At 47.0% G+C, this 26,023-nt stretch overlaps 1 protein-coding gene across 4 annotated transcripts in view; it reads right to left on the bottom strand.

Moving 5' to 3' along the window:
* Positions 1-26,023, bottom strand: part of LIMA1 (LIM domain and actin binding 1) — a 513,666-nt gene that overhangs the window by 42,388 nt on the left and 445,255 nt on the right. For all 4 annotated transcript variants that reach the window (XM_069653458.1, XM_069653461.1, XM_069653459.1 and 1 more), the window contains one exon: positions 22,524-22,657. In XM_069653458.1, the coding sequence (XP_069509559.1) occupies positions 22,524-22,657 (134 nt within the window). The remainder of the gene's footprint in view (positions 1-22,523; positions 22,658-26,023) is intronic.

Raw genomic sequence — 26,023 nt, 5'->3', positions numbered from 1 at the left:
GGAGGTCAATCCGAACGGCAGGACCCGAAACTGAAAGTGCGAGTCGCCAACCGCGAACCTCAGGTACTTCTTGTGCCTGGGATGAATCGGCACATGGAAGCAAGCATCCTTGAGGTCGAGAGACACCAACCAGTCCTGAAGTTGAAGGGCCTGGAGGACTTGAGAAAGAGTCACCATCTTGAACTTGTCCTTCCTGAGGAGTTTGTTCAAACCGCGCAAGTCCATGATGGGTCTTAATCCCCAGTCTTTCTTCGAAATCAAAAAATAACTGGAATACCATCCCTTGTTCCTCTCCGCTACAGGCACCAGTTCTATGGCGCCTTTCTCCAGCGGGGCTTGAATTTCCTGCGCAAGGAGCGGATCCGGACTCTTCAAAGAGAGGTTCACAGGTGGATTGTCGTGAGGCCTCTGCCTCAAAGGAAGACAGTAGCCGTGGGCTATGATCTCCAGAACCCACACATCCGAAGTAATGGCTTGCCACTCTACAAGATGCTGCGCCAGCCTTCCCCCAACCGGCGAACCATGGGACCTGGCTTCATGACTGAGTGGTAGCAGCTGTGGCGTTGCCTGAGGGCAAAGAGGCAACTGCCCGAGCGGCCTTGGCACCTCGAGTACCTTTGTTTCCACCTCTGGCACTCTTACGATGGCCTCTGACTGCTAGCTCCCCTCGCTTTACTGAAGGACGAGTAATAGCGAAAGGAACCTCCCCTCCATTGCTGTCCCCTAGGACGAAAAGGCGGAGGTGGGCGAACTGCAGCGCCCAACGACTTCGCTGCAGCTTTGGAGGTCTGCAACCTCTCAAGGCTCTCGTCAGCCTTGCTGCCAAAAAGGTGTTCACCGTCAAAGGGCATGTTGAGGAGCTGGGACTGCACATCAGGAGCGAACCCAGACTTCCGCAACCACGCAAACCTGCACATTACGGTGCTCGCCGCCATGGACCGGCTGACACAATCTGCCAAGTCCACACCCGACTGAACGGCGTCACACATGGCATCCTTGCCATCCTGAACCATAGCAAGGAAACCATCCCGTTCGTCCCCTGCGGGAATATGTTCAGCCGCTAATGCAACACAGTTCCACAGAGTGTGTGTGAAACGAGACAAGGCACATATTGAGTTGGCCGCCTGAAGCACCATACCCCTTGAAGAAAACACTTTCTTCGCCCAGCCGTCAAAACGTTTGTCGTCCCTATCCGGAGGGATGGTAGGATACAACACCTGCTTTGCCGGGGCCGTAGCCGCCTGCACCACCAAACTCTCCGGAGTGGGGTGCCTAGACAAGTAGCAGGGGTCACTACTGGCTGGACGGTATTTTCGCGACAAAGACTTGCCCACTGCCGGGAGGCTCTCCGGAGCAGTCCAAGTCGCCGCCACCCTTCTCTGCAGAGCCATATGAAACGGCAAAACTGGGTCAGTGGGGGGACCACGATCAAGGATGTCCGTGAGATCATCCTGAACGAACTCCCCTGGTCTGGGGGAGCAGACCAACCTAAGTACTCGGTGACCCGAGACATAAGGCGCCGATATGAAGAATCGGCATGAGTGCCAGGCTCCGGCCTACAAAACTCCACCTCCGGAGAGGTGTCCAGTCCACTGGCATCATGCAGCGACTGCCTCAGGTCATCAAACTGGCTATGGCCCGAGATAAGCTCATCTGGAACCGTAACTGGAACCAAACCATCAGAGCCTTCATCACCCTCTGAAATGTACTCCAGGCGGGGAGAGGAAGACCCCTGGGGACCAAAGCCGTGCCTGGCCTTAGCCAGAGCCTTCCTAGGGGCTGATCCCGTGCCATGGGGCCCCTCCGACACCACCGCCTCGAAAGGCGTCGAGGGCGCCGAACGAGTCGGCGCCGACAGAAAAGGTGTGAACGTCGACTCGCTAGACGTCGACGCCAGCTGCAGCGCTGCCAGCATCAGCGGCGTCGATACAGGCCTCGAAGCCGGAGCTCCGAGCGTGTCTCTCGACGACCTAGGCGGCGACGGCGTCGACGAACCTCCCGGAGGCGGAGCTTCGAGAGAAATTGTCAACGACCTCGGCGCCACAGGCGTCGACGTCTTCTTCGAAGACGGCACAGGATCACGCGGTCTCGAGCGCGTCGAGGACTGGGACCTGGAACGGGCATGGCGAGAACAGCTACCCTTGTCCGAGCGGGACCTCTCCCGCAAGCCGTGCCGACCACCCGAGCCCGAAGGCGTACGAGTGGTGTCTCTCGCCCAGTGCCGACCGACCCCACTCGGAGGCGCGGACGGACCAGTTCTCTGCGATTCAAAAATCGCTAGCATCTGCTTCCCGAAGGAAGCCCATTCCTCCGGTGTCGCTTGCATGGAGGGATAAGCGACCCGCCGACGGGCGGAGTCCTCGGAAGAGGACGGGGAAGGCGACCGATGCCGGCGCTTCCGGGAATGCTGCGAAGAGGCGGAGGAGTGGCGAGACCGACTCCTGGAAGGAGACCCACTGGACTTCCGACAATGACACGGAGAGTCGCCCCTCCAATCATCCGTCGAAAGCCCCGCAGACCTCGATTTCCGGGGCTTAGACACCCGGCCTACCGACAACTTCTTTTTGCGTTGCCGCAACGCCTTTGCCGTGAGCGACTGGCAGTCGACACAGTCGTCCGTATCGTGGGCCTCCCCGAGGCACCAAAGGCAGGCGTCGTGAGAGTCCGTGACCGACATCTTGGACCCACAGTCCCCACATTTCTTGAAGCCCGGACGCAGGGTTGAAGACGAAGTAGACATCGCCACGAACAGGTCTTCACAAAAAACCGAACAGGTTCAACGAACCGAGAATTGAAAACAGCAAACTCCAAAGAGTCGAGGCGTACCGAGATTCACGAAGCGAACACGTTCGCGGAAAAAACAGAACTGAGGCTATGGGTGTCGTGCGTCCTACTTATCACACGGGGTGACGTCGGCCGTCGTCCTTGGGGACGGCGCATCGACGCAGACGCCAAAGATTTTCCGAAGCAGCACAGCTGTGGACATTACCTGTCATAGATATGGAATTCGTCAGAGGACCCAATCCCCTCGAATACAGATTTTAACTGGGCAAGGGTGTACACGCAACGCCAGAGGCTACAGCCGGGAGAACTAGGATCTGGAATATATAACAGTTGAATGATCTCAGTTATTTTTTTTATTTTTTTTTTTACACATCTTTTACATCTTTTCTATCAGCAAATTGAACAGCTATGAAATATTTGCTGTGTAAAAATTAAAGAATCAGGGGGCAACCCCTTTCTTTTGAACTCTGCAATACTAATTTCAATCAGGTATAGATAGTCTATTTTTTAAATACTGCACCATAATATGCCTATTTCTATAGCAGCTAATTACTCTTTTGAAGACTTCATGTCTAGGTGGTGATGAGAACATTTTCACATGGAACACTAAAGATCAAGATGAATCTTTGTAATTTCTATTCCAGAAAACTTTACCTTCAAGGGGGGCTATTAGTGATCCGGGGTAAAAACAATTTCAACCATGCAACCAATTCCAATTAGGTACAGATTTAACTATGATTGAACTTTGAAATGTTGCACTTTAATGTGGTTTATTCTATAGTAGCCAATGACCTTTTATACTCTTTTTGTAATTCCTTATTGGGAGGTTCTATAAAACAAACTTACATTGAACACTAAAGATCAAGAGGATTTCTTGCAATCTGTATTAAGAAATAATTACCCCCAAGGGGGGCGATTAGTGAGTACAGGTAAAGTTATAATACTTTGCTCTTTGATTTGAATATAGCAATACAAGGCTACTGTGACAATTATTTGATATCCATACCATGCAGGTGTAGAGTGCTGGTGAAACAGCTCTCAATGAGAATTGTTAACTTTAAGATAGCCACTTCGGTTTTGGTGCAGCAAAACTGATGTGGTCTATGGGGTTCCAACAAATCCAAATTTCATAAAATTGTATATGTAAATGTTAATGCATTAACGTACGAGTTTCTCTGTAGAAGTTGCATAAACATTGAAGGTAAGCTTATGTAAGTAGAAGGCTGTTTTATTTCTTATTCGGATGATGTTCTTTGCATTCCTTCTTTCCTCATTCTCTCCTCCCCTTTCGCTTCCCTCACTATTCTGTATACCAGATAACTATCTTCAAACACATGGAAAGGAGTTTAGTCAACCAAAATATTTTGAATGTACCTGTGTAGAATGCATCTTTAACTTTTGATTTGTGTAGAATGTAGCTATAATTTTGGATGATACCTAGATAAAGGAGGGCAAAACACTGGCACGTGCCGTCTAATGAGTTACTGTTGGTTTTGGTTGTTGCTCATTAAAATAGGCTTCACAATCATGTACTGTATAATTTAGACTGACTGGTGTTTAGACTATTGCTTATCCAAAAAGGCCTGTGAATCAAGTACTGTATAAACTTTATGATATACCAATGGTATTGGACTATTGCTGACCACAATAGGTTATGTCAACTTGAGTACTGTATCATTTAGACTTTTGATTACTAATAGGTTATATTAAATATGTATCTAAAAATTCCTTTGGATTGTTTGTGGTTCAATTTAAGTAGTGTTTATTTTCAAATTATTGATTTTGATCCCTAAGCTCAAAGTGTCTGTCTCTTTAAGCTGATAACGAGAATAGTCCAGTTTCTTTTTCTTCCAAATAATATCTGTTAGCATCTTCCTCATACCAGTTTTGATAGATTTTATGGTTTGACAGTTCCATATATTCCATGTTTTCTGGTGTAGGGAGTTCCTCACAGAAACAGAAGTCCTTGTTCCCAAAGGGGGAGTCTCTCCCGCAGAGGTCCCACTTGCCTCGACCCCTAGGGAGGGTGTTGGAGAATGTACTCACCTCCCACGCCTCCCATAGGGGCCAGGAGCTGCCCCTTGGGGAGAAAGGGAACATTCCCTTTGCCAAAGATAACAGGTAGGGTATCTGTTGGGGAGAATTCTTAGAAATGTGTTAATTCCCTCCACCTTAGAGACCCCCAGCAACTTTGCTGAATTATAAGGACTATTTTTTTTACCTGGAGAGAGGGAGATACTTCTTCCCACACTCTCGTATTATAATGTGACTTTTACCTCTGTTTCTTTTGGTTGTGGAGTCTGACAAACTCCATAGGCATCGTCTTTTACATTGTGTCACAAAGCACCATCAGTGCAGTGACACAGGAAAGTCTTCCAGATTTCCCAAAGGTTTAAATACCTTCTCTGGGATAAAATACTGTTTCCCAGAGCAGTAAAGTGAAATTGACTTTACTTACCATTGTAACTCTAGACCCACCACACTATCCTACAATAGAATGCTGGAAGGGCTACCAGTATCCCCCTATGTCTAGCTGCTCATGTAACATTTTATGTTCCCCTGTTCCCACTGAATGGCTGGTGGCAGTGGTTTTGTTTTAACTACCATGGTGTGCATTTACCGCGGGCTGCGTTCACAGCTGCTGTAAAGCAACCACACCACAGGTGCCATCTTTGTCAAAATGGCTGCCGGTCTTTTTTCACAATTTCTTTGTGAAAAGGTCCTTCTTGAGATTTACTCTGCGCGCCAAACCAGATTTGGTCTCTTTGTTCATTTTGCCTTTGGCGGGATTCACGAGTGAAACCCGCCTCTGGCTCCAGAGTGTCTGGGGTAGGCAGGAAGTGAGGGAGGTGCCTGAAACTCCCAGTGCTTAGTATCCTAGGAGACCCAAATACACTCTGAAGTGATTGGCAGGATGACTGGCAAGGACAGCCACCCTGCTGGGTGACTGATAGCTAGGCTGGAAAGAAAGGGAGAGAACTGAATAAAAGGAGAGTTCTTTGGCTTTGAAGGCAGAGTCTACCACTGGACGAAGGAAACGAAGAAGAGATTGAAGAGGACGCCTGCTGCAACTCCTGGACCGTTGGTTTGACCTGTGAAGCCTGGCTGCAGTGCCAAAACTGCAAGTTTGCATCGACAGATGAGCCCCTGCAAGGACGACTTCTCCCTTTGAGTTGGTGGGACCAATCATCCCCAAAGTAAGCCACCTGGACATCCATCTCGGAGCTAGTTGAATTTCCACAGAGTTGCTGCGGGAAACCGTATAATCAGGGAGAGGGACACCAGATTGTGTGCGTTGCTTTTAAGCTGGCCTAGAGCTTTTGGAAGATCCTCCGGACTCCCAGGAAGCAGGACTGACCAAGCCTGAGCCCCCTCAACAGAGTTCAGCAACCCAGAAGCAAGGAAAGTTCATCTCAACAGCCGGGAACAATGGTGTTGCTATTTGCAGTAGACGCGAGGAGCGGAAACAATGAACAGCCAGTTTGCTGGTTGCAAGTTTTGACTGTCCCAGTGCATTGCAGGAGTCCCCCCCGAAGGCCTCCCTCTTGTCCCCACGACTGAGGCTCAGGAACAGCGAGAGATGCACAGGAACAGAAGTCATCGGCTGCATCTTTTCTTCATTTCTAAGGTACTGTAAAACAAGTCTAAGAGAACTTACTTCTTACTATAGAGTTGCTTTGAAACGTCAACAACTCACAAGCCTAATCGGCTTGTGGCCCTACATTTTATTCTTCTTTTCATCCAAGACTCATAAGAACTTGTGCAAAGACTTCCATTCACTTACCAGAAGTGCTTCAACCTATACAAGACTTTTGCCCATTGACTTTGGCTTAGCCTATTGAATTGTATGACTCTTCTTGGAGGATCCAAAAGTATTTGCCTTCTTAAGAATATTGGTGGTCTCGGTCTAGTTACCTTTTCCTTTTACCAACTTCAAAAAGTATTCTAAATGCGAACAGTAAGATACTAATGTCCCCAGCCCCATAGTTATTGAAGTGACCTGTAAGTGTAGGTTGTGTCTGTGGGCCTTCCCAAAAGGGACTTTACTGATTTAGAAACTAAGAGTGTACATTATTGAAGTGTATTTGTGTGTTACTATTATATTGCCCTCTTCTGAAGAAGGCTTTCTAACTGACTGATAAAATAATTGTTTATGCAAGACACCTTGAGTGTAAGAGTTTATTTACAAAGGTTGGGTTACCTATACCTGTACTCAAGAGTTGTGTGTAGTAGCCCCAGAGGGTACTGCATACAAACTTTGCCTAACAGTATCTGAGCCAGAGGGGTACCATACCTCATTGAAGAGGATGACACTGGGTCCAAGTGGAGTACATAGGAGACCAGTCTACTCTAAAAGTCCTCTTTGCTGACTGTTGGCTGCAAGAGGATTGGTGTTCGGCAATGGCCTGAGGTTTCCAATAGTTGATATTCTGGCGATGTCACCTTAGAAAGTAGTTTCAACAGTGCAGGACAACACCACTGAGGCAGCCTTCGGTTTCTCTTGTCATGCTGCCATCTTGTGGGGGCTGTGACAGTTCTTTTAGAGGTTGCTGTAGTACACGTCAAGGACCTTTTCATTTTGAGCTCTTTGATACACTTTGTGAGATGCAAGGAGGGTTGCTGTGAGAATCGTAAGGTGTATCCCTAACTAGTTCCTGGGGATCTCTCATCCAGGCAGCCAGGACACTGCCATCACTATTGGATCCATTTCCTGAGGGTGGACCACTGCGTGAGCATCACCTGGATGGGGCGTCCTTGGGGAGTGGAGCGTGAACACTGATGGGCGAGACGTTTTATTCCCCTTCTCATAACCCCGCTTCCCCATCCTACTACATAGGATACTCAACCTCTCTACCACCTCCCCCTTTTCTAATACAAACTCACACACCATGACAGACAACAGACTAACATTAGGGCCCTTTACCCGACATGTCCCAACACAAGGGTCAGGAAAAGTCAGGCAACTGACCAGAATCATTCACACCAGACGGCTCTTTCCCCTCTCCACAGGGATAGAAGGTGGAGCAAGACAGCACACGGAGGGCAAGACAGGCAGCACGAGGAGTGCTATCCTAGGGCGGCAGTTCAAAAAGGAGAAAGGTGGCGAGAACCGAGCGGGTGACGAGCAGAGAAGCGACCATGCCCTTTCCGAGCCTGACCCGCGATTCCGCTGTGGAAGAAATCGTACGACCGCAAACAAAAGCTAATGTGTGCTGCAGCAGATGTCAACAGTACACAGAGCGTGCCTACACTGTTAAACTGGAGAACAGAAGGTGCTCGCTACCGTGGTACCGTCATTTACTCCAGATACAAAGAAAGCAAAGAGGTTCATCACAGTCGGTGAGTTGAGGGGAGAACCGATAAGAAACCGAACTGTGTTGAGTCAAAGTTGCAAGTTGAAGAAAGTTCAAAGAACTGTGAAGGTCACAGGGGAAAGTCAGCTTTAAAGGTCCGACACCACGTGGGTGTATGGCGACAGACTAGTTGGTTTGCCATTTTTGATTAAACTACCAATACCATAAGGCCATGCAAAGGTCGCAAGAAGAGTGTCAAAGTGGTCATACAGAGGTTTAGCAAAATCCGCTGTACAGTTGAAAGTTTTTGACCAGCAAGTAATGGAAAGCTAAAGGAAACTAATCCCGCATGGCGAGAGCCGATAAAAAGGGGCAAAGCTCGATGCCTCAATGAACATGTGTGCTGACAAGAGTGATCCCGATAAAGGGAGGTTCACCGTGAACAGTTTAATAAGACATTAAGAATTTCGAATACCACATGTGAAATTTAGCTGAGAAAAAGGAGATAGTGAACCCGATAGAGGGAAGCAAACATTTGGAAAGGGTCTGAGCCCGGAAGAGGGGGATCCAGGAGTGAAAATGCATCACACACTGGAAAAGGCCATAGTGAACCCAACGGAGGAAGGCCAACATTCGAGAAGGGTCTGAGCCCGGAAGAGGGGGACCCAAGGGTGCAAAACTATCACCCCCCCCCTGAGATTTGAATGCAACAGAAGAGATCTTTTGAATACATTCCAGTGTGAACCCGACTGAGGGAGGCTGATATTCAAGGGTCAGAGCCCGGAAGAGGGGGACCCAGGGGTGAAGAAGCACCAGAGTGAATTCAAGAAAGGACGCTTTGTTTTGTTGCATCAGACCCTCAGAACCACAAGATGCATAACCACTGAAGGTCCTGATACAGTTAGAAACTCTTTGTCGATCTGAACCCAGACGAGGGTGAAAGGTCATCACCCAACGTACCGAGGAAAAGGAACTCTTATTTTGTATGCATACAGTTTAATAAACACCCTTCAACTGTGATCACTTGTCTGTCTTTACTGTTGGCACCAGAAGTGTCTGCAAGTGTTGACTGTTGGACTTTGGACTGAGAATGCTGCTGGCGCCTGGTCATAACACAGAAAACTATCTGCTTTTTGTTACTTTGGACTCTGCAAGTGGACCTAGTAGGCAAGAGGAAGGACTGCGGGACTCTAAACCCGTGTAGCTGCCGTACCTACTGACCCGGAGAAAGTAAATACCGTAAGCTTTATAGTGACCGCTACTCGCTTGTACTTGCTACACATTGCATTTGCTGCTCCTTCAAACGTCTCTCTATAAGCTAAGCACACCCCTTATTTCGTTTTCTCGCCCTCTCCACAGCCACTCCTCTGCACCGTCGACTGCTCCTCCCCCTTCCCTGATTTGGATTGGCTGCAAACTTAACAAATTCCCCAGTAACGCGTGCGCACCGAAAGTGTCCGCAAGTGTTGACTGTTGGACTGTTCCGCGGGTGGATGGTGGAGTGACGTGAGATTCACCCTACTTGAAGTAATAATTTGTCTACATAATAGTACTCTGCCCACATGGTGAACTTTGCTGTACTCGCTCACTTGAAACGGTTAGTCCTGTGCGGGGATTTTGAAATTTGTTCTATACTAGTCTGAGTATGGTTGGGAGTTTACGCAGTGGGAAAAGTATCTCCAAAACTACATCGGATACAGCACTTGACGGTTCAGTGCCTATCCAATTACATGACTCCAGTACGGAGGAGACTATTCCCACGCTTTATGCATCTCTGCTAAGGGAACGAGAACTGGATGGCAATACCATCCCATATAGCCTTCAATCCTTGTCAGTTGAACCTAATGATAGTGCGGGTACCAGCTGGGGGACCCATTTGGCTGCTAATGTGGGGGCAGGATATACTCATGATGAGGCATCATATATTACACCCTTTAAAGAGAAAGAAATACATTAAATAAATCTATACCGTCCACCCAAAAGGGATTTCAAAATGAAATAATCAGATGTGTCCCTTATGGCCCCCGCTCTAGCCAATGAGTGGGAAAAGCGTTATCGCATTTCCCTGGGACCAAGCCCACCAGCTGTACTTCTCCCCTCTGAAGTGGAAAGCATATAGGTCTACATAATCTAAATGATGTGACGTATGGTATTCCTACTTCAGAACATGACACAGCACCAGTTCCTTCACTCCTGAGGCCTTCAACTAGCTCTCCCACGAATCAGACAGTGGGGGAGCTATCCGGGATAGGGTCAACTATGGACTTACATGACAATGTGATAGTTGAGGAAGAGGATAATCAATCTACTAGTAAAGATGGTACGAACAACAACTCAGGTTCTGATGAAATCATCGGTCCCAATCCAATAGATGGAGATGAAGAAAATGTGTCATTTCCAGTTATAACATCCACCATAAATCTACAGGGTAATGGACATGACTTTACTCACGCCTATCTGAACTCCATAAAGGATAATATGTCAGACTTGTCGGGGAAAATATGTAACAGAGGGCTTTATGTTGGCTTATGTGACATGTCAGTCTTGGAGAAAGAATTTACTAGACTCCCGTATTCTAAAAATGATACAAACGGCAGCAATTGGGAGGCATGATTCAAGCACTCCGACTGAGGAAGTGTCCTATGCAAAAGCTCTAACAGAAGGGGCAAAAATAGAGACTATATCAGTGGACTTATCCTCTCCTGCACTATTAAGGGCTATTCAAGCAAACTCACTAAAATTAGATGTGTTTAGGCATCTAATGTTACATCGTTTTAGTGCTTGGAGAGGTGGAGGAGCATCCAAACAGCCCCTCACCCCTCGTAAAATTGATTGAGAATACCGACATCATTTCTGTCGAGCAGGAGAGTGGTAGTTTGCCAATAAGAACAGTTATGGGACTGTGTAATATTGTAACCAATGCTGAAACAGAGGGAAAAGATCACGAAGATTCCGCCAGTTTTCTATGCACGAAAAATGAAACGTGCACAGGCGAAGGCATTAAAAAAAGTCAACCAAAAAAAGCACACAGACAAGAGATATTTAAAAACGAAAAAACAGAAAACAAGGGAAACCAAAGTATTGCAAATGTTGGCCAAGGGACAAAGATGAGTGGTCAACAAAACGACTCCACCAATGAGCTAGTGATGGATCCAACTCAACGAGCAATCGAAAGCACTGCTAAATTTGGTGTTGCCGCTAGAACAAAAACTAAAATCACCTATAGGGAAGTTCAATGAAAATCAGGGGGTTGGCCAAATTACTGTGGCTCTTGATGTATCAAATTTCCAGAAACAAGGTTGATTATCAACCTACTACCAGACAGTCAAAAACTAAAACAAGCAGAAACAAAAGTATAAATGATGACAAAACAAATACCCACAACGTAGGTAAATCTCGGAGTACTCTGAACGCCGGGGCCAGAGTTGAAAGTGTAGGACTCAGAATAAACAAGTCGCTTTTCAGTGCAACGGTGTTAGTGTCGAATGTAGGGGATGGTATAACGAAAACCTAATAGCAGAGGCAACAATAAGCAATCTATCCGAAAGAGAAAAAAAAAAGTCTGTGCCAACAGAGAATGAGATTGGCAACACAGAAAAATACTCCCATAAACCCCACTTATGAAGGTAGGGACCCTAACACCCAAGTGCAAAATTCACGGAAAAACTCTGAGATAGAAATGGATGAAATCTCCTTCACAAAGGACTCACAGTATATTTTGAGATGGCAAAGTGCCCCTAAACGAATGGCCAGCAAAGAGTGAATAGATAATTTCTGTTTAATGTCCTTTAAGGTAGTCCCCAATTGAGGACATTACATTTTGATGATCTAGAATGGATTAGTCGAGCAAGCCACAACAACCTGCGTACGATTTGTGCCCCATAATCTACAATCCTAACGTGGCTGCTGTGGGAACACAGGAAAGATTTTGAATTACGTGGTTTAGACCTACATCTACTCCTGTCTATAGAAGAGGCTGATGCCTTTCTGGATGAACCACTTGCCACTGAGCAAACTCCACCTGGTGATAAGAATAACTCGTCCAGTTTGGAACAGGCGGCGGATTTCATTACTCAGATTTCAGCACTGGTAGGAGCGGCTTCAAACCTAACTTGGTTGGCGCCGCTGATGACTTCCATCATAGATATGGCAGCAAAACAAAAGCAATCCTAGTCAATCTGAATTTATGTTCATCTCATGGAACTGCTGTGGGATGAAAAACCTGGGCGACTGGCTCAAATGTTCTGAGAGTCTGAGGTCCCCCTTGATTTTACTCGTACAAGAAACCTTGAGTTTGAATTCGTTTGCAGTGGATGGATATGCAACTTTCAGTGCACCTGCATGCCAAGGATTGGCTGGCCGTCCTTCTGGTGGTGTGGCGATATTGATCAGTAACACAATCACAAAATCATATATACTGCAGATGGTATCTTGGCTGTTGAATTCAGCCTAACTGGATGTCCCCGATATGTATACCTATTGATATGGGTTTATTTGAATCCAGCAGATTCTACTCTAGAAAATTATTTTGATGTACTAGATGTGATTCTCCAGGTCGCAATGGAGCAAAACTAAAACTACATGATATTGATCGGAGGGGTCTTTAACTCTACTTGTTTTTGTTCGAGTCTATATGATGTAAACATGAAAACATCCAAGCAAAAAGATATTTTAGCTAATCGAGGGAAGCAATGGAACCAATACTTTGGAGACTGGAATATTGTTCAGGTAGATTTTGAACCAGGTCTGCATGTGGGAACATGGAGTAGAGGCGGAGTGGCTTCTTATTTAGACTATTTCTATGTCTCTGTGGGATTAATGGGGCAGGTAAATAGGGTAATCATAATTGAGACCCCTTTTAGTGATCATGCTCTTATCCTGATGATTGTTAAACTACATTCGGTACTGTTGGAAAAAAAACTCTGTAAAGCTTGAACGGGCCCAAACCTCAGTGGGATGGCACCCGCGTATCTGTAGACAAATGACTTATCTGGGACATGGAGATGTAGGGAGGGTTTCAGAGGGAGGAGACATGAGATACAATGCGTCTAAGAGGCATGGAATGCTCTGATAATCAAAAATCACCTATTTTCTGTAATGAAAAGGGTTGGGTACTCCTCCACTGGACGTCAAGAAATATATAATATGGAAATAGCTACTCCGAAACGTGAAAAAAAACGCTGTTTGAGGAAACTTAAGATCAAACCTGAACTCGGTTTCTTATACATGTTACAAACAGAAAGTTTGTCAAAAGTACAGGAACCGGATCAAAGGCATAAAGTACAGGATTAATCTTATCAACGGATAATGAAAGTATTGATTAAGAAGGACACTCGCTGTTTATGGTCCATTATTAATGACAATAGACGTGAGGATCATGACTTAAGTACTTCACTATCGATCGAATCTTGGAAAAGGCATATTGGTGTCAATTTCAAACTGCCTATTATATTTCATAACCTAAAATCAGAGATTTTTACTGAACACTGTACTGATGACATGATCTTCTCAATGGAGGACATAGTGGATGCTATTGGAACCTTGAGGTCCACTAAAGCAGCAGGACCAGACGGTTTGCCTTCTTGTATACTTAAGGATGATCCAATCTTTTGGGCGGCAATTCTCTATAACACATTTTTAAACATCATGGTAACAAACTCTATACCACAATCGTGGCTTAACGCGATTATTGTGCCCGTTTACAAAAAGGCTGATCCAAAAGATCCTTCAAATTGCTTTAGGCCAATTGTTTTAATGGACGCATCGGCCAAAGGCTTTGCGATCTTGTTATTAAAAAAAGATGCAAAACTTTATTGATTCAAATAGCATCTACTCTGAATTTGAAACTGGGCTTAGGAAGGATATCGGAACATCCCTTAATGCAATTCTAATATCCCATATATGTACCAAATCTAAAATACCTAACACGGGACCAATATAAATTGCAGCTCTTGACCCAACTAGTGCCTTCGATTCTGTAATTAGAGAAGCTTTGGGCTAAACTTCTCCATATTGGGTTTCCAAAAAAGGCTTATACAACTAATTGCTATGCTCCATAATAACACTTCCTTTCAAGTAAGTCAATAAAGAAGGGACCCTCACTCCACCCATTGTCACTGAAACATGTGTAAAACAAGGCTGCAATCTTGCAGCCACATTATTTAACCTGTATCTCTGTGACATGGATATGTTGGGGATTGGGTATGTATCCAGCAAGACCAGGGAGCCTTAGGATAGATTGGTTATGTTTTGCTAACATTGTTCTATTTGATAGGACTACCTGGAGACTACAGAACAAACTAAACATCGAGGGGATTGGGTCCTCCGACGTATTCCATATCTATGACAGTAATCACCACAGCTGTGCTGCTTTGGAAAATCTTTCGGCGTCTGCTTCGATGACGTCGATAAGCCGCCCTCGAGGACCTCCTCCGACGGCCGACGTCACTGGATGTTATCAGTAGGACGCACAACACCCGTAGCCTCAGTTCCGTTTTTCGAAGTGTTCGCTTCGGAGATCTCGGAACGCCTCGGCTCTTTGGAGTTTGTTCTTTATCGGTTCTTCGAACCTGTTCGTTTGTGAAGTTATCCTTTGTGATGTCTACCTCGTCTTCCACCCCGCGTCCGGGCTTTAAGAAGTGCGGTGAATGGGGGTCCAATATGTCGGTGACGGACTCCCACGACGCCTGCCTCTGGTGCCACGGGGAGTCCCATGACATGGATGATTGTGTCGACTGTCAGTCGCTTACGTCCAAAGCCTTGCGGGAGCGCAAGAAGAAACTGTCGCTAGGTAAGGTGTCCAAATCACGGAGGTCTAGGTCTGCGGGGCTTTCGACGGACGATTCGCGGGGCGACTCTCCGCATCGTCGTCAGAAGTCCAGTGGGTCTCAGTCCCGGAGTAGGTCCAGCCACTCCTCTGCCTCTTCGAGGCACTCCCGGAAGCGCCGTCATCAGTCGCCTTCCCCGTCCTCATCCGAGGACTCCGCCCGTCGGCGGGTCGCTTATCCCACCAAGCATGCAAGGCCAGAGGAATGGGCTTCCTTCAGTAAGAAAATGCTAGCGATTCAAGAATCGCAGCGCACTGGTCCGTCCGCGCCTCCGAGTGGGGTCGGTCATGATCGGTCGAGAGACACCGCTCCTACGCCTTCGGGTGGTCGGCACGATTCGCGGGAAAGGTCCCGCTCAGACGAGGGGAATCGTTCTCATGCCCGTTCCAGGTCCCGGTCCTCGACACGCTCGAGACCATGTGCACCTGTGATTTCTTCGAGGAAGACGTCGATGCCTCTGGCGCTGAGGTAGTCGACGGACTCTTTCGAGGCTCCGCCCAGGCTGTTGAGGGACACGCTCGGGGCTCCGAACTCGAGGCCTGTGTCGATGCAGTCGGCGCCGCGTTCGGCGTCGACGCTGATTCACGCGATGCCCTCGACGCCTTTCGAGGCTGTTTCGACGAGGGTATCCCGGCGCACGGTGGAACCCCCTAGAAAGGCTCTGGCCAAGGTCAAGCATGGCTTTGCTCCCATTCTGTGCCCCATTACCGCCATCTTGAGTTAATTTCAGAGGTGGATGAGGGCTCAGATGATGGCATGGTTTCCCGATACGGTGCCAGATGAGATTCTCTCGTGCCATAGCCAAATTGAGGACCTGCGTCAGTCCCTGCACGACGCCAGTGGTCTGGACACCTCTCCGGAGGTGGAGTTCTGTAGGCCTGAGCCTGGCACTCATGCCGACTCCTCGTACCAGCGCCTTATGTCTAGGGTTACCGAGTACTTGGGGTGGTCTGCTCCCCCAGGGGATTTTCTTCAGGATGACCTTACGGATATCCTCGACCAAAGGTCCACCAACTGACCCGGTACTGCTGTTCTATATGGCTCTACAGAGGGTGGCAGCGGCTTGACTGCTCCGGAGAGTCTCCCGGCAGTGGGCAAGTCTTTGCCGCGAAAATACCGCCCAGCCAGTAGCGACTCCTGCTACTTCACCTACTCCGGAGATTTTGGTGGTGCAGGCGGCTACGGCCCCAGCAAAGCAGGCGTCGTATCCTACCATCCCCTCCTGATCTGGACGACAAGCATTTTGATGGGTGGGCCAATAAAGTGTTTTCTTCAGAGGGTTATGGCGCTTCAGGCGGCCAACTCCGTGTGTGCCTTGTCTCGTTTCACGCACACTCTGTGGAACTGTGTTTCCTTAGCGGCTGAACATATTCCCAAAGGGGACGAACGGGATGGTTTCCTTGCTATGGTCCAGGATGGCAAGGATGCCATGTGTGATGCCGTTCAGTCGGGTTTGGACATAGCAGATTGCTTCAGCCGGTCCATGGCGGCGAGCACCATAATATGCAGGTTTGCGGAAGTCGGGGTTTGCTTCCGATGTGCAGGCCCGACTCCTCAACATGCCCTTTGACGGGGAACATCTTTTTGGCAGCAAGGCGGACGAGAGCCTTGAGAGGTTGCAGACCTCCAAAGCTGCAGCAAAGTCGTTGGGCGCTGCAGTTCGACAACCTCTGCCTTTTCGTCCTAGGGGACAGCAGTGATGGGGAGGTTCCTTTCGTTATTACTCATCCTTTGGTAAAGAAAGAGGAGCTGCCAGTCAAAGGGGCCACCGTAGGAGTGCCAGAGGTGGAAAACAAGGTACTCGAGGTGCCAAGGCCGCTCGGGCAGTTGCCCCTTTGCCCTCCAGCAACGCAGCAGCCGCTTCAGCTCCGTCATGAGGCCATGTCTCATGGTTCGTCGGTTTGTGGCAGGTTGGTGCAGCATCTTGTAGAGTGGCGTACCATTACTTCAGATGTGTGGGTTCTGGGGATCATAGCCCACGTCTACTGTCTTCCTTTCTGGCAGAGGCCACACGACAATCCACCGGGGAATCTCTCTTTGAATAGTCCGGATCCACTCCTTGCGCAGGAAATTCAATCCCTGCTGGAGAAAGGCGCCATAGAACTGGTGCCTGTAGCAGAGAGGAACAGGGGATGGTATGCCCCTTATTTTTTGATTTCCAAGAAAGAAGGGGGATTGAGACACATCATGGACTTGCGTGGTTTGAAAAAACTCCTCAGGAAGGACAATTTCAAGATGGTTACTCTCTCTCAAGTCCTCCAGGCCCTTCAACTTCAGGACTGGTTGGTGTCTCAACCTCAAGGACGCTTATTTTCATGTGCCGATCCATCCAAAGCACAAGTACCTGAGGTTTGCGGTTGGCGACTCGCACTTTGTTTCGGGTCCTGCCGTTCGGATTGACCTCCGCCCGAGGGTCTTCACCAAGCTCATGGTAGTGGTGGCAGCACATCTCAGGAAAGGGGGGGAATTCACGTCTACCCCTACCTGGACGATTGGTTGATCAGGGTGCGCTCTCCCGAGCAAGTACTGGATCATCTGTCCGTCACCTGCCATTCCCTCCACAAGCTGGGCTTCTCCCTCAACTTGAAGTCCCATTTGACACCAACTCAGAGGCTCCAGTACATCGGAGCAGTGCTCGACACGTCCCTGGGGCAGTGTTTTCCTCCCCAGGTGAGGGCTCATCACATTCAGCAGATGGTGCACAAGTTTCAGCTTGCCCAGAGTCTCCCAGCGTTCGAGTTCTTGAGATTGCTCGGCCTCATGGCATCCTGTATTCTTCTGGTGCCAGAGGCCAGGTTGTGGATGAGATCTTTGCAATGGGCACTCAAGCTCCAGTGGTCTCAGTCCTCTGGCAGGATGTCGGACCCTGTTCAGGTGCCTTCCTCTGTCGCCCAGGACCTTCTGTGGTGGGCCGTCGGAGGCAATCTGATGAAGGGGGCTCCTTTTTGGCTACCCTGGTCGGAGGTGACGATCGTGACGGACGCATCCCTCTTGGGATGGGGAGCCCACGCCAACGAGTTGACAGTCAGCGGTCATTGGTCTCCGTCTGAGTCCAGACTCCATATCAATCTCTTGGAGCTGAGGGCCGTCAGGCTTGCCCTGAAGGCTTTTCTGCAGACTGTGCGAGGAAAATGTCCTGATCCTGACGGACAACACAGTGGCCATGCACTACCTCAACAAAAAGGGGGGGCAGGGTCACAGCAGGAGGTTTCAATCTCGGCAGTTCATCTGGCCGGAGCGGAAAACGAGACGGCGGACGCTCTGAGCAGGCAGTGCGCGATCTCTCACGAGTGGGAGTTGGCTCAGGAGATTTTCCTGGAGATCTTCACCCTCTGGGGGACCCCTCAAGTGGATCTCTTCGCCTCCAGTGTCAACCGGAAGTGCGAAAGGTTTTGCTCGCGAAAATTTCCTCCAAGAGGAGCCTTAGGAGACTCGTTCGTGGTGGAGTGGTCCTTCCCACTGCTGTACGCGTTTCCTGCAGCCCCCGTCATCCCGCAAGTGCTGCAGAGGTTATGGAGGTTCGGTTCCCGGATGATCCTCATTGTTCCGGCATGGGCCCGGAGGACGTGGTACCCGGACCTTCTCGACTTGTCCATCTGCCCTCCACATTGTCTTCCCTACCGAGACGATCTGCTCTCACGGGAGGGGGGTCAGGTTCTCCATCCAGAGGTCAGGTCCCTCAACCTTCACGCTTGGTTTCTGAAAGGTTAAGGTATAAGGATTGGGACCTCCCTGAAGACGTGATGAGGTGTTGCTTTCGGCCAGACGGCCGGCAACAAAGTCCCTGTACCGTTGCCATTGGAGAAAGTTCTGCGACTGGTGCAGGGTTCAGAATGTGGATCCTTTTTCATGTGACATTCCTATGGTTCTGTCTTTTTTGCTTTCTTTGGCCCACAGGGGCCTGCAAGTGGGTACCATAAAAGGTTACCTGGCGGTGCCGTCTATATTTAAGCGCTCGTCTGAGGAGTGTTCTTATTTTAAAATCCCTTTAAGTTCTCAGTTTTTGAAAGGGCTCACTAATGTGTTCCCTCCGTCACCTTTCCAGGTGCCCGGTTGGGATCTGAACCTTGTTCTCAAGTTTCTAATGGGTGCTCCATTTGAGCCTTTGCATTCTTGTCCTTTGAGACTGTTAACCCTTAAAACTGTATTTTTAGTTGCGGTCACTTCCGCACGCAGAGTGAGTGAGTGAGTTACAGGCACTTTCAGTTAAGCCACCCTTCACTCTGTTTCATAAGGACAGGGTTTTCCTTAGAGTTCGTCCTTCCTTTCTTCCGAAGGTGGTGTCGGAATTTCAGTTAGGCCAGAAGGTTGTTCTTCCGGCATTTCATCCTCCTCCGCATCCTGGTAAGGAGGAGAGGCTCCGTAGGAGAGCTTTAAGCTTTTATATTTCACGCATTATTGACTTCCAGGTCAGAGTGGACGATCAACTCTTCATTGGTTACACTGGAAAGCGTTTGGGACAAGCTGTGACTAAGCAGACTGTCTCGCTGGATTATTCTGGCTATTTCTGAGTGTTACCGCTTGGCGGGAAAGGACCCACCGGTCGGCTTGCCGGCCCATTCTACCAGGGGTATGGCTGCCTCTACTGCCCTACAGAGGGGTGTTCCTATTCACAACATCTGTGATGCAGCCACCTGGGCTTCGGTCCATACTTTTGTACGTCACTACTCCCTCGATTCCATCCGAGGGCAGGATCTGGCCTTTGGCAAGGCGATCCTTTGCTCCGCAATTTGATTGGACATTCTAAATTTCTTTTTCTAAATTCTTTTCCCTCCTCCTTGCATTGGTACTGCTTTGGGAGTCTGTCATAGATATGGAATACGTCGGAGGACCCAATCCCCTCGAAGAAAAAGTTACTCTTACCTGGTAATGTTCTTTCGATGGGATGGTCTGACGTATTCCATATCGCTCCCTCCCTGCCTTCCCCGCTACAGAACTTCTTATGCGATTGCAGCTTACGTTTCCGCAAGGCTTTGTGTGGTCAGACTGGCAGAAGACTGGTGCCACACGTTCTGGGGAAAAAACTACAACTGAGGCTACGGGCGTCGTGCGTCCTACTTATAACATCCAGTTACGTCAGCCGTCGGAGGAGGTCCTCGAGGGCGGCGTATCGACGTCATCGAAACAGGAAGCAGAAAGATTTTCCAAACCAGCACAGCTGTGGTGATTACTGTCATAGATATGGAATACGTCGTCGGACCATCCCATCGAAAGAACGTTACCAGGTAAGAGAGCAACTTGTTCATTTTTTATGAATATGCCACGAAACATAATCTTGTGGCTAACCCAAAAGAGTCCCAAATTATTATCTTTCATAACAAAAAGACTAAATCTTACTTTTGGACTATTGCGGGAACAAGACTAGAACAATCACACATCAGATACCTTGGGTATCCCCTAGCGAATGTGAATTCATACAAATCCTGGGAGAAATATCTAAGTCAAAAAAATGTCCAATGTTGCCAATGATGAAGGTCATATATGGGAAATATTGCAAATTCTCAATATTACCCCTCATTGAATTTTATCTACTAAAAGGTGGAACCCATCATTCTTTTCAGTTTGGCCATGTGTCTGTTGAATGTGGATCCAATCCTGAACAGGATTCAGGGAAACTTGTGGAAACGAACTTGGCTGCTTCGATGCCTAACTCAATTGTTTGCCATGAAATGGGTTTATCTTCATTAGCAGCCAGATGGAATTGGCGACAACTTTGTAGATATGCTAAAATACTGTTGCCTCCAAGAGATTCCCTCTTTCAAGATCTAAATGCTTTATTGATGAGTGGTACACTATACTGTCTGGAACTATTTTTTTTTAAAAATGGATAAAATTCTAGAAAAAATTGATGTTGGTCTATTTAGAAACAATAGAAACTATACGATTAGGATTGGTCTATGACCCTGGACACAAAGAATATTCTACTTACATAGAATATGCATTGAGACCAAGAAAGAGGGGATCTCGCCCTTTATATATCATTCAATATCCTTGTAACAAGGTCCGAAACATCTACTTGAGATTTAAGCTTAATCAGTTTCTCACGTTGGACCGTATGCAACGGTGGGATCAGATCATGTCTCTCAAAGTTGACATAAGCTGTCGATTCTGTCCATGTAAAAAACAGATAGAATCGATAAAACATCTACTGGTCTACTGTCCTCTTTTTGAGGAAGACAGGCGCACGCTCCTTGGAGAAAATTGTCCAGGCGAAACAGATGTACCAAGAACTGTATTCTGGGAATGTAGCACGTGTGGGAATAGCATGTGTTTGATTTTGGCTCAGTCTCGCTTATTATATAAAATGGAGGATGTTTTCATAAACAAAAACATGAGTTTAAGCTCAGGTATAATTACGGAAACATAATGGTCGATCCACTATCGGATAGAATTAGATACCATGAAAGACTTACTTTTGGTGATTCATAAATTCTGTATAGCTCTATAAATGGTCTCTTGAAAAGACTATGTAAATATGATGTGAATCTATGTGCAAAGACTGATAGTATTTTGAGGAAATGTGTTTATATGCCGATTGTTTAATAATGACATTTTATTGTGAAGTAAACACTCGTTATGTTATAAAAGTTTATAATTTATATGTAAACAAACAACTTTTAAATAAAAAAGAAATAAAATAAAGAAAAAGTTCCTTACATTGGTCAGCACAGAGCTCAGTGCCAAAGACCCAGCTGGGCACTCAGTGCTTATCTTGGTAAAATGACAAACCCTCGGAACAAGCTCTGGCAGGTCAGCGACCCTGAGACACAGTTATGTAGGTTTCTGATGCTCAGATGTCACCTTGGGTCCTATGGACACGAAACCAGACTGTGATGGGGTCTTCGATGCAGAGAATGGCGGTCAGCCGCAACAAGGCTTGTGCCTCTCCCACCTGAGAAACCCGAGCTGAGCTTGAGTCACTCTTCCTGGATCTGACAAACTCCTTGATATGATGCGTAGGAGGCCTGTTGAAGATTTCTTCTTCTTAAAAGCCTAAGCTTCTGTGCAGAGTGCACAGAGGAGGAAAAGAAAAAAAAAGTGTGGCACAATAAGCAATTCACCCACCTTTGTTTGGGGCTCAGTCTCAGTGTTTAAAAGGACTAACCAGTGTTGCCAGTGGGCAGGCTCAGTGGGGCTAGCCGCACACCTTACTGTGCAAGTAAACGTTTTTTTTTTTACTGGGGACTATCTTGTGCTTAGCAAAATAGCTCCGGTCCAGTTTCCAGGGACGGACACCCAGACGTATGGGGAAAAGGGGCGAACGTGTATGTGCATTTCAAATGATAGATGGATATTAAAAACCAGCCCACCCTGGCTGTCAATTTATAGAAGGATTTAGAAACAACTTAAAATCAAGTACAATCACTTTTGTTCCATGCCTGCAGGCAGCATGTGTTCATCTCTCCAATGCTTAGCAAACTTCCAGTCCACACCTTACCAAACACCTATCCTGGCAGGTTTAAGACCCATTGCGCCATAATTCCATTGCGAGCTGCTTCCACAATATTTTGTGCAACTTCAACCCAAATCCACCAACACAAATCTATATTGCTCAATTCGCACACACTGTCCACTTCCACTTTGTGCCACTTAGTTACGCCTCAACTCGCCTACTCACCTTAGCTTGCTATTGCAATGGCAACAGCGGAAGCAACTGTTGTGAAACACCTGCTGATTCGCATATAGTCGTTCCATTGGGTATACAGTTTTCTGGCATCCAACACAAACCTCCCTTGCAGGCAACTGGAACTTCTAAGAAGAGAAAATAACACTTAGAATAGGAGACCAAATGTACAAAGAGCTGTGATAGCTTTTATGCATTCCCTTACTGCTTCAAGTGTTATTACATGCATATTTTACCAGCACACAGTTTTACAAAAATATAGGTGAGGCACATTGCTTCACTTTCTCCATTATGAAAAGCCAATGTTCACAAAACTATAGTCCATGGCCCCTGTCCTACTTCCCATCCCTGTTTTCTAGAACAGATTATTATTAGATCAAACATAATCACCCCCTGCCCTTCTACCCCAAATCAAACCCTCAGACACATCTACTACAGATACTGGCAACAAAGACCAGATATCCATTCCAGGGGTAAAGGCAGGTGGAGGATAAAACATCCTCCGTTTATACAGGTGCCCCCTGAAAGCACACATGACTGCTAATCTCTCAGCCTAGTATGCAAGGACAATAAATAGTTCCCCAGAAAGTGTAAGTGATGGTAACCAATTGTTTAACCACTGAGATTAAACTAAGCACTAGAAGCAGGGCTCCCTCCCAAGGTGTTCACAGAGCGACTTATTGCTGTGTGCAGTAACATTAACCAAATGCCCACCCTTGCATTCAGGGGAACTGGGAGAAAAGGAGCTAGAGGCGATTGCCCTAAAAAGCCCAAAAACTATTAACTAAGGAAAGAGAAGGGGTAGAGGTGTAGTGGCAATTACAAGTACAACAAAGGTTTCTGAACGTGGATTACGTTATGTGTAACAAGGGCTGCATGTGTTTTTTATGCATGTAGAAGATAGACACCCAGAACTAAGTTCCATCTCTGCAGGTATGTTGCTCGCTCTTACCAATTCATGAAAAATCCTCATTAGCCAATCAGACTTTGCAATTGACATTTTATCAAATGAAAGCAAAAAGGTTGGTTGAACTTGCCAAGATTGGGATACAAACCTAACATCAGACAGGCTCAGAACTCAAGCAGATACACATTTCTTGTTGGTAAATGTTGCGCATGTTGAGGTCCAACGAGTATAGCACCCAAAAGGAAATTAAGAGCAAGTCTGAAGTGTGAACTGAACTTGTCAGAGAGCCCTTGCATCAGAAGCAGGCGAGTTTGGAAGAAAAGTGTGCGCACAGCGATTTCTGTATATCCCCTGTGTAATAGGTCACTACGCAAGGAGACGGAGGATGTGGACAGCAAAGGGTACCCGAGAGGAAGTAGTGCAAGTTGAATGCCAAAACCGGAAAGGACTCAGGAGGCAAAAGCAGAAAGGTGGTGTCAGGAGCAGGAGACAGAAGCTGGAAGAAAGAAAAGAGGAAATGTAATAGAACAGAAGAAATTCAAATGAGAAAGAAACCTTCCAGCCACAAGATGTGCTGCAACAGAAATCGATGATTGTCTATGCCAAAAAGCTTATCCACTGTTCAGTGCCCCCATCAACTCAATAGGGTCAAGCATATTCACACTGTAGTATCATGCATGCCACTAAAAACTGCCTTAATATCCCACTAGGTAATTCCCAGGGCCCACCGATTTTAAGTATGTACCATCTCATGCTGCCACCCCACCACCCAGCCGCATGCTCTGCACCAAAAAGACCGACCAGCAGATCCACTATTTTGCCACCACACCAACCTATTTACATTAAAAAACCCTTACCTGTTGGCCCTGCAGGCTCCCACTCAACCACCAGTACTTTTTAAAGGGGACTGCTTTCTGATAGCAGCCATGAACACTAGCAAATAAGTAATTTAGTCCCAAAACAGAAATACATGGGAAACAGGCAGATGAATAGATTGTGCATTTTGAAATGCAACAACTGAACCTGTACAGCTATGCTCAGCCCACTTGCACAAATAAAAAGCTGATGTTGGATTTAAAACCAAATTAGCTACAGCAACACTTTCGTACTTTTTAGCTTGCTGTGCCATTTGTAGGAGGATTTTCTATCTCCAACTACTCACGCTCACTGCCTGCACACCCAAAACGACCACAATGCAATTCGAGTCATTCATCCATCCGTGTACCTCAGCATCCATTCAACTGTTGGGCTCCTGGAGACATTGTGTAAACACAATTTATGCTATAACAGACACTGAGCAGAAGATGGTACTAGCTCAAAACATTTCACGAGGCAGAGCAATATAATCGCACATGCAGTTAATCAGGATGGGCTCAGCATGTTGATTTTCAAATCCCAGATGGATGTAATTATTTAACTGCAACTAACTATTCCACAGCTCAATTGTTTTGCTGGTCTGCCACATAACCCATGCATCTCCTGGACCTTCTTTCTCCCATACTTGCACATAGAATGTAGCACCAAATTCAGGACTTCAATATTGATCTGTCCCACTGCAGGACCCAGGATCCATCTTGGCTGTGCTGCACTGGTATCATATACCACAACATTCCTGCCTTTGTCTGTCCTGCACAGAAAGCTAGTAAGTAGGTTCTGCGATTCAGGATAACCTAACTCGTTAATCTCGATTATAGTGCCTGCTGGACATTTCAAGTCACGCAGAGAAGTAAAAGGAATTTTCTTATCCTTCCTGCCACCAAGTAGGAATAGTTCCTCCATGCACTTTTGCCATCCGGCTTCTTGAATCCTCATTGTTTAACAAAACAGGGCACAGGGATTTGTAGAGACGCTGCATGCTTCACTTGCGCTTCCAGATGAGTTTCAATACTGCCTGGCACATGCACACACTCCTGGACCTATTCATCTTTTACTAAGCTAAATATCTATAAAAATGAGCATTGATCACATAAGCCACATGCCCAACAAGTGGCCACCTCCTTTGCAAACAATGAAACAGTTACAATTAGCTACAGGTTTTCATTTCAACAACCAGTCACCATGGCAGGAGAAGGAATGAAATATGGAGCTTCACATATTGCAATGGACGATAAAAGGTGCATCACAGAGAGTGTGGTACAACACGTCTAAGTACTTGGTGAGGTTCTTATCCACTGCTGGACTTAATTCAGGAACCTCCCATTTTGCCATAACTCTTTTTTGAAGCGCAACATGAAATGGGATCCTTCTGTGGAACTTTATCAAGAATATCTGTCAGTTCGTCTTGCTCAAATGCTAGAGCAGGTCTGTCCCATCCCAGAATATCTATAACTTGGGTCATAAGGTCCCTATAAGAGACATCTGCCTGGCCTGCCGGGTCTGGCTTGCCAAACTCAAGTTCTGGTGAGGTGCCAACACCACTAGCAGACTGGAGATTCGCATACAGATCTTTTAACCTGGATTCCTCTGAAATGAGGCAGTTTGGGGCTTTCGGTGTGCCACACTCCAACTCAAATGGTGGAGTGTCATGTTCAGAAGGCTTGTACTACTCATAAATGGAGGATAAAGACTTGAAAAAATCCTTCTTTGG

Source organism: Ambystoma mexicanum, chromosome 3q (assembly GCF_040938575.1).
Source record: "Ambystoma mexicanum isolate Mex_15411 chromosome 3q, UKY_AmexF1_1, whole genome shotgun sequence".
NCBI lineage: Eukaryota > Metazoa > Chordata > Amphibia > Caudata > Ambystomatidae > Ambystoma > Ambystoma mexicanum.
Note: the sequence above shows the minus strand (reverse complement) of the source record. Positions and strands in the feature narration are given on the sequence as shown.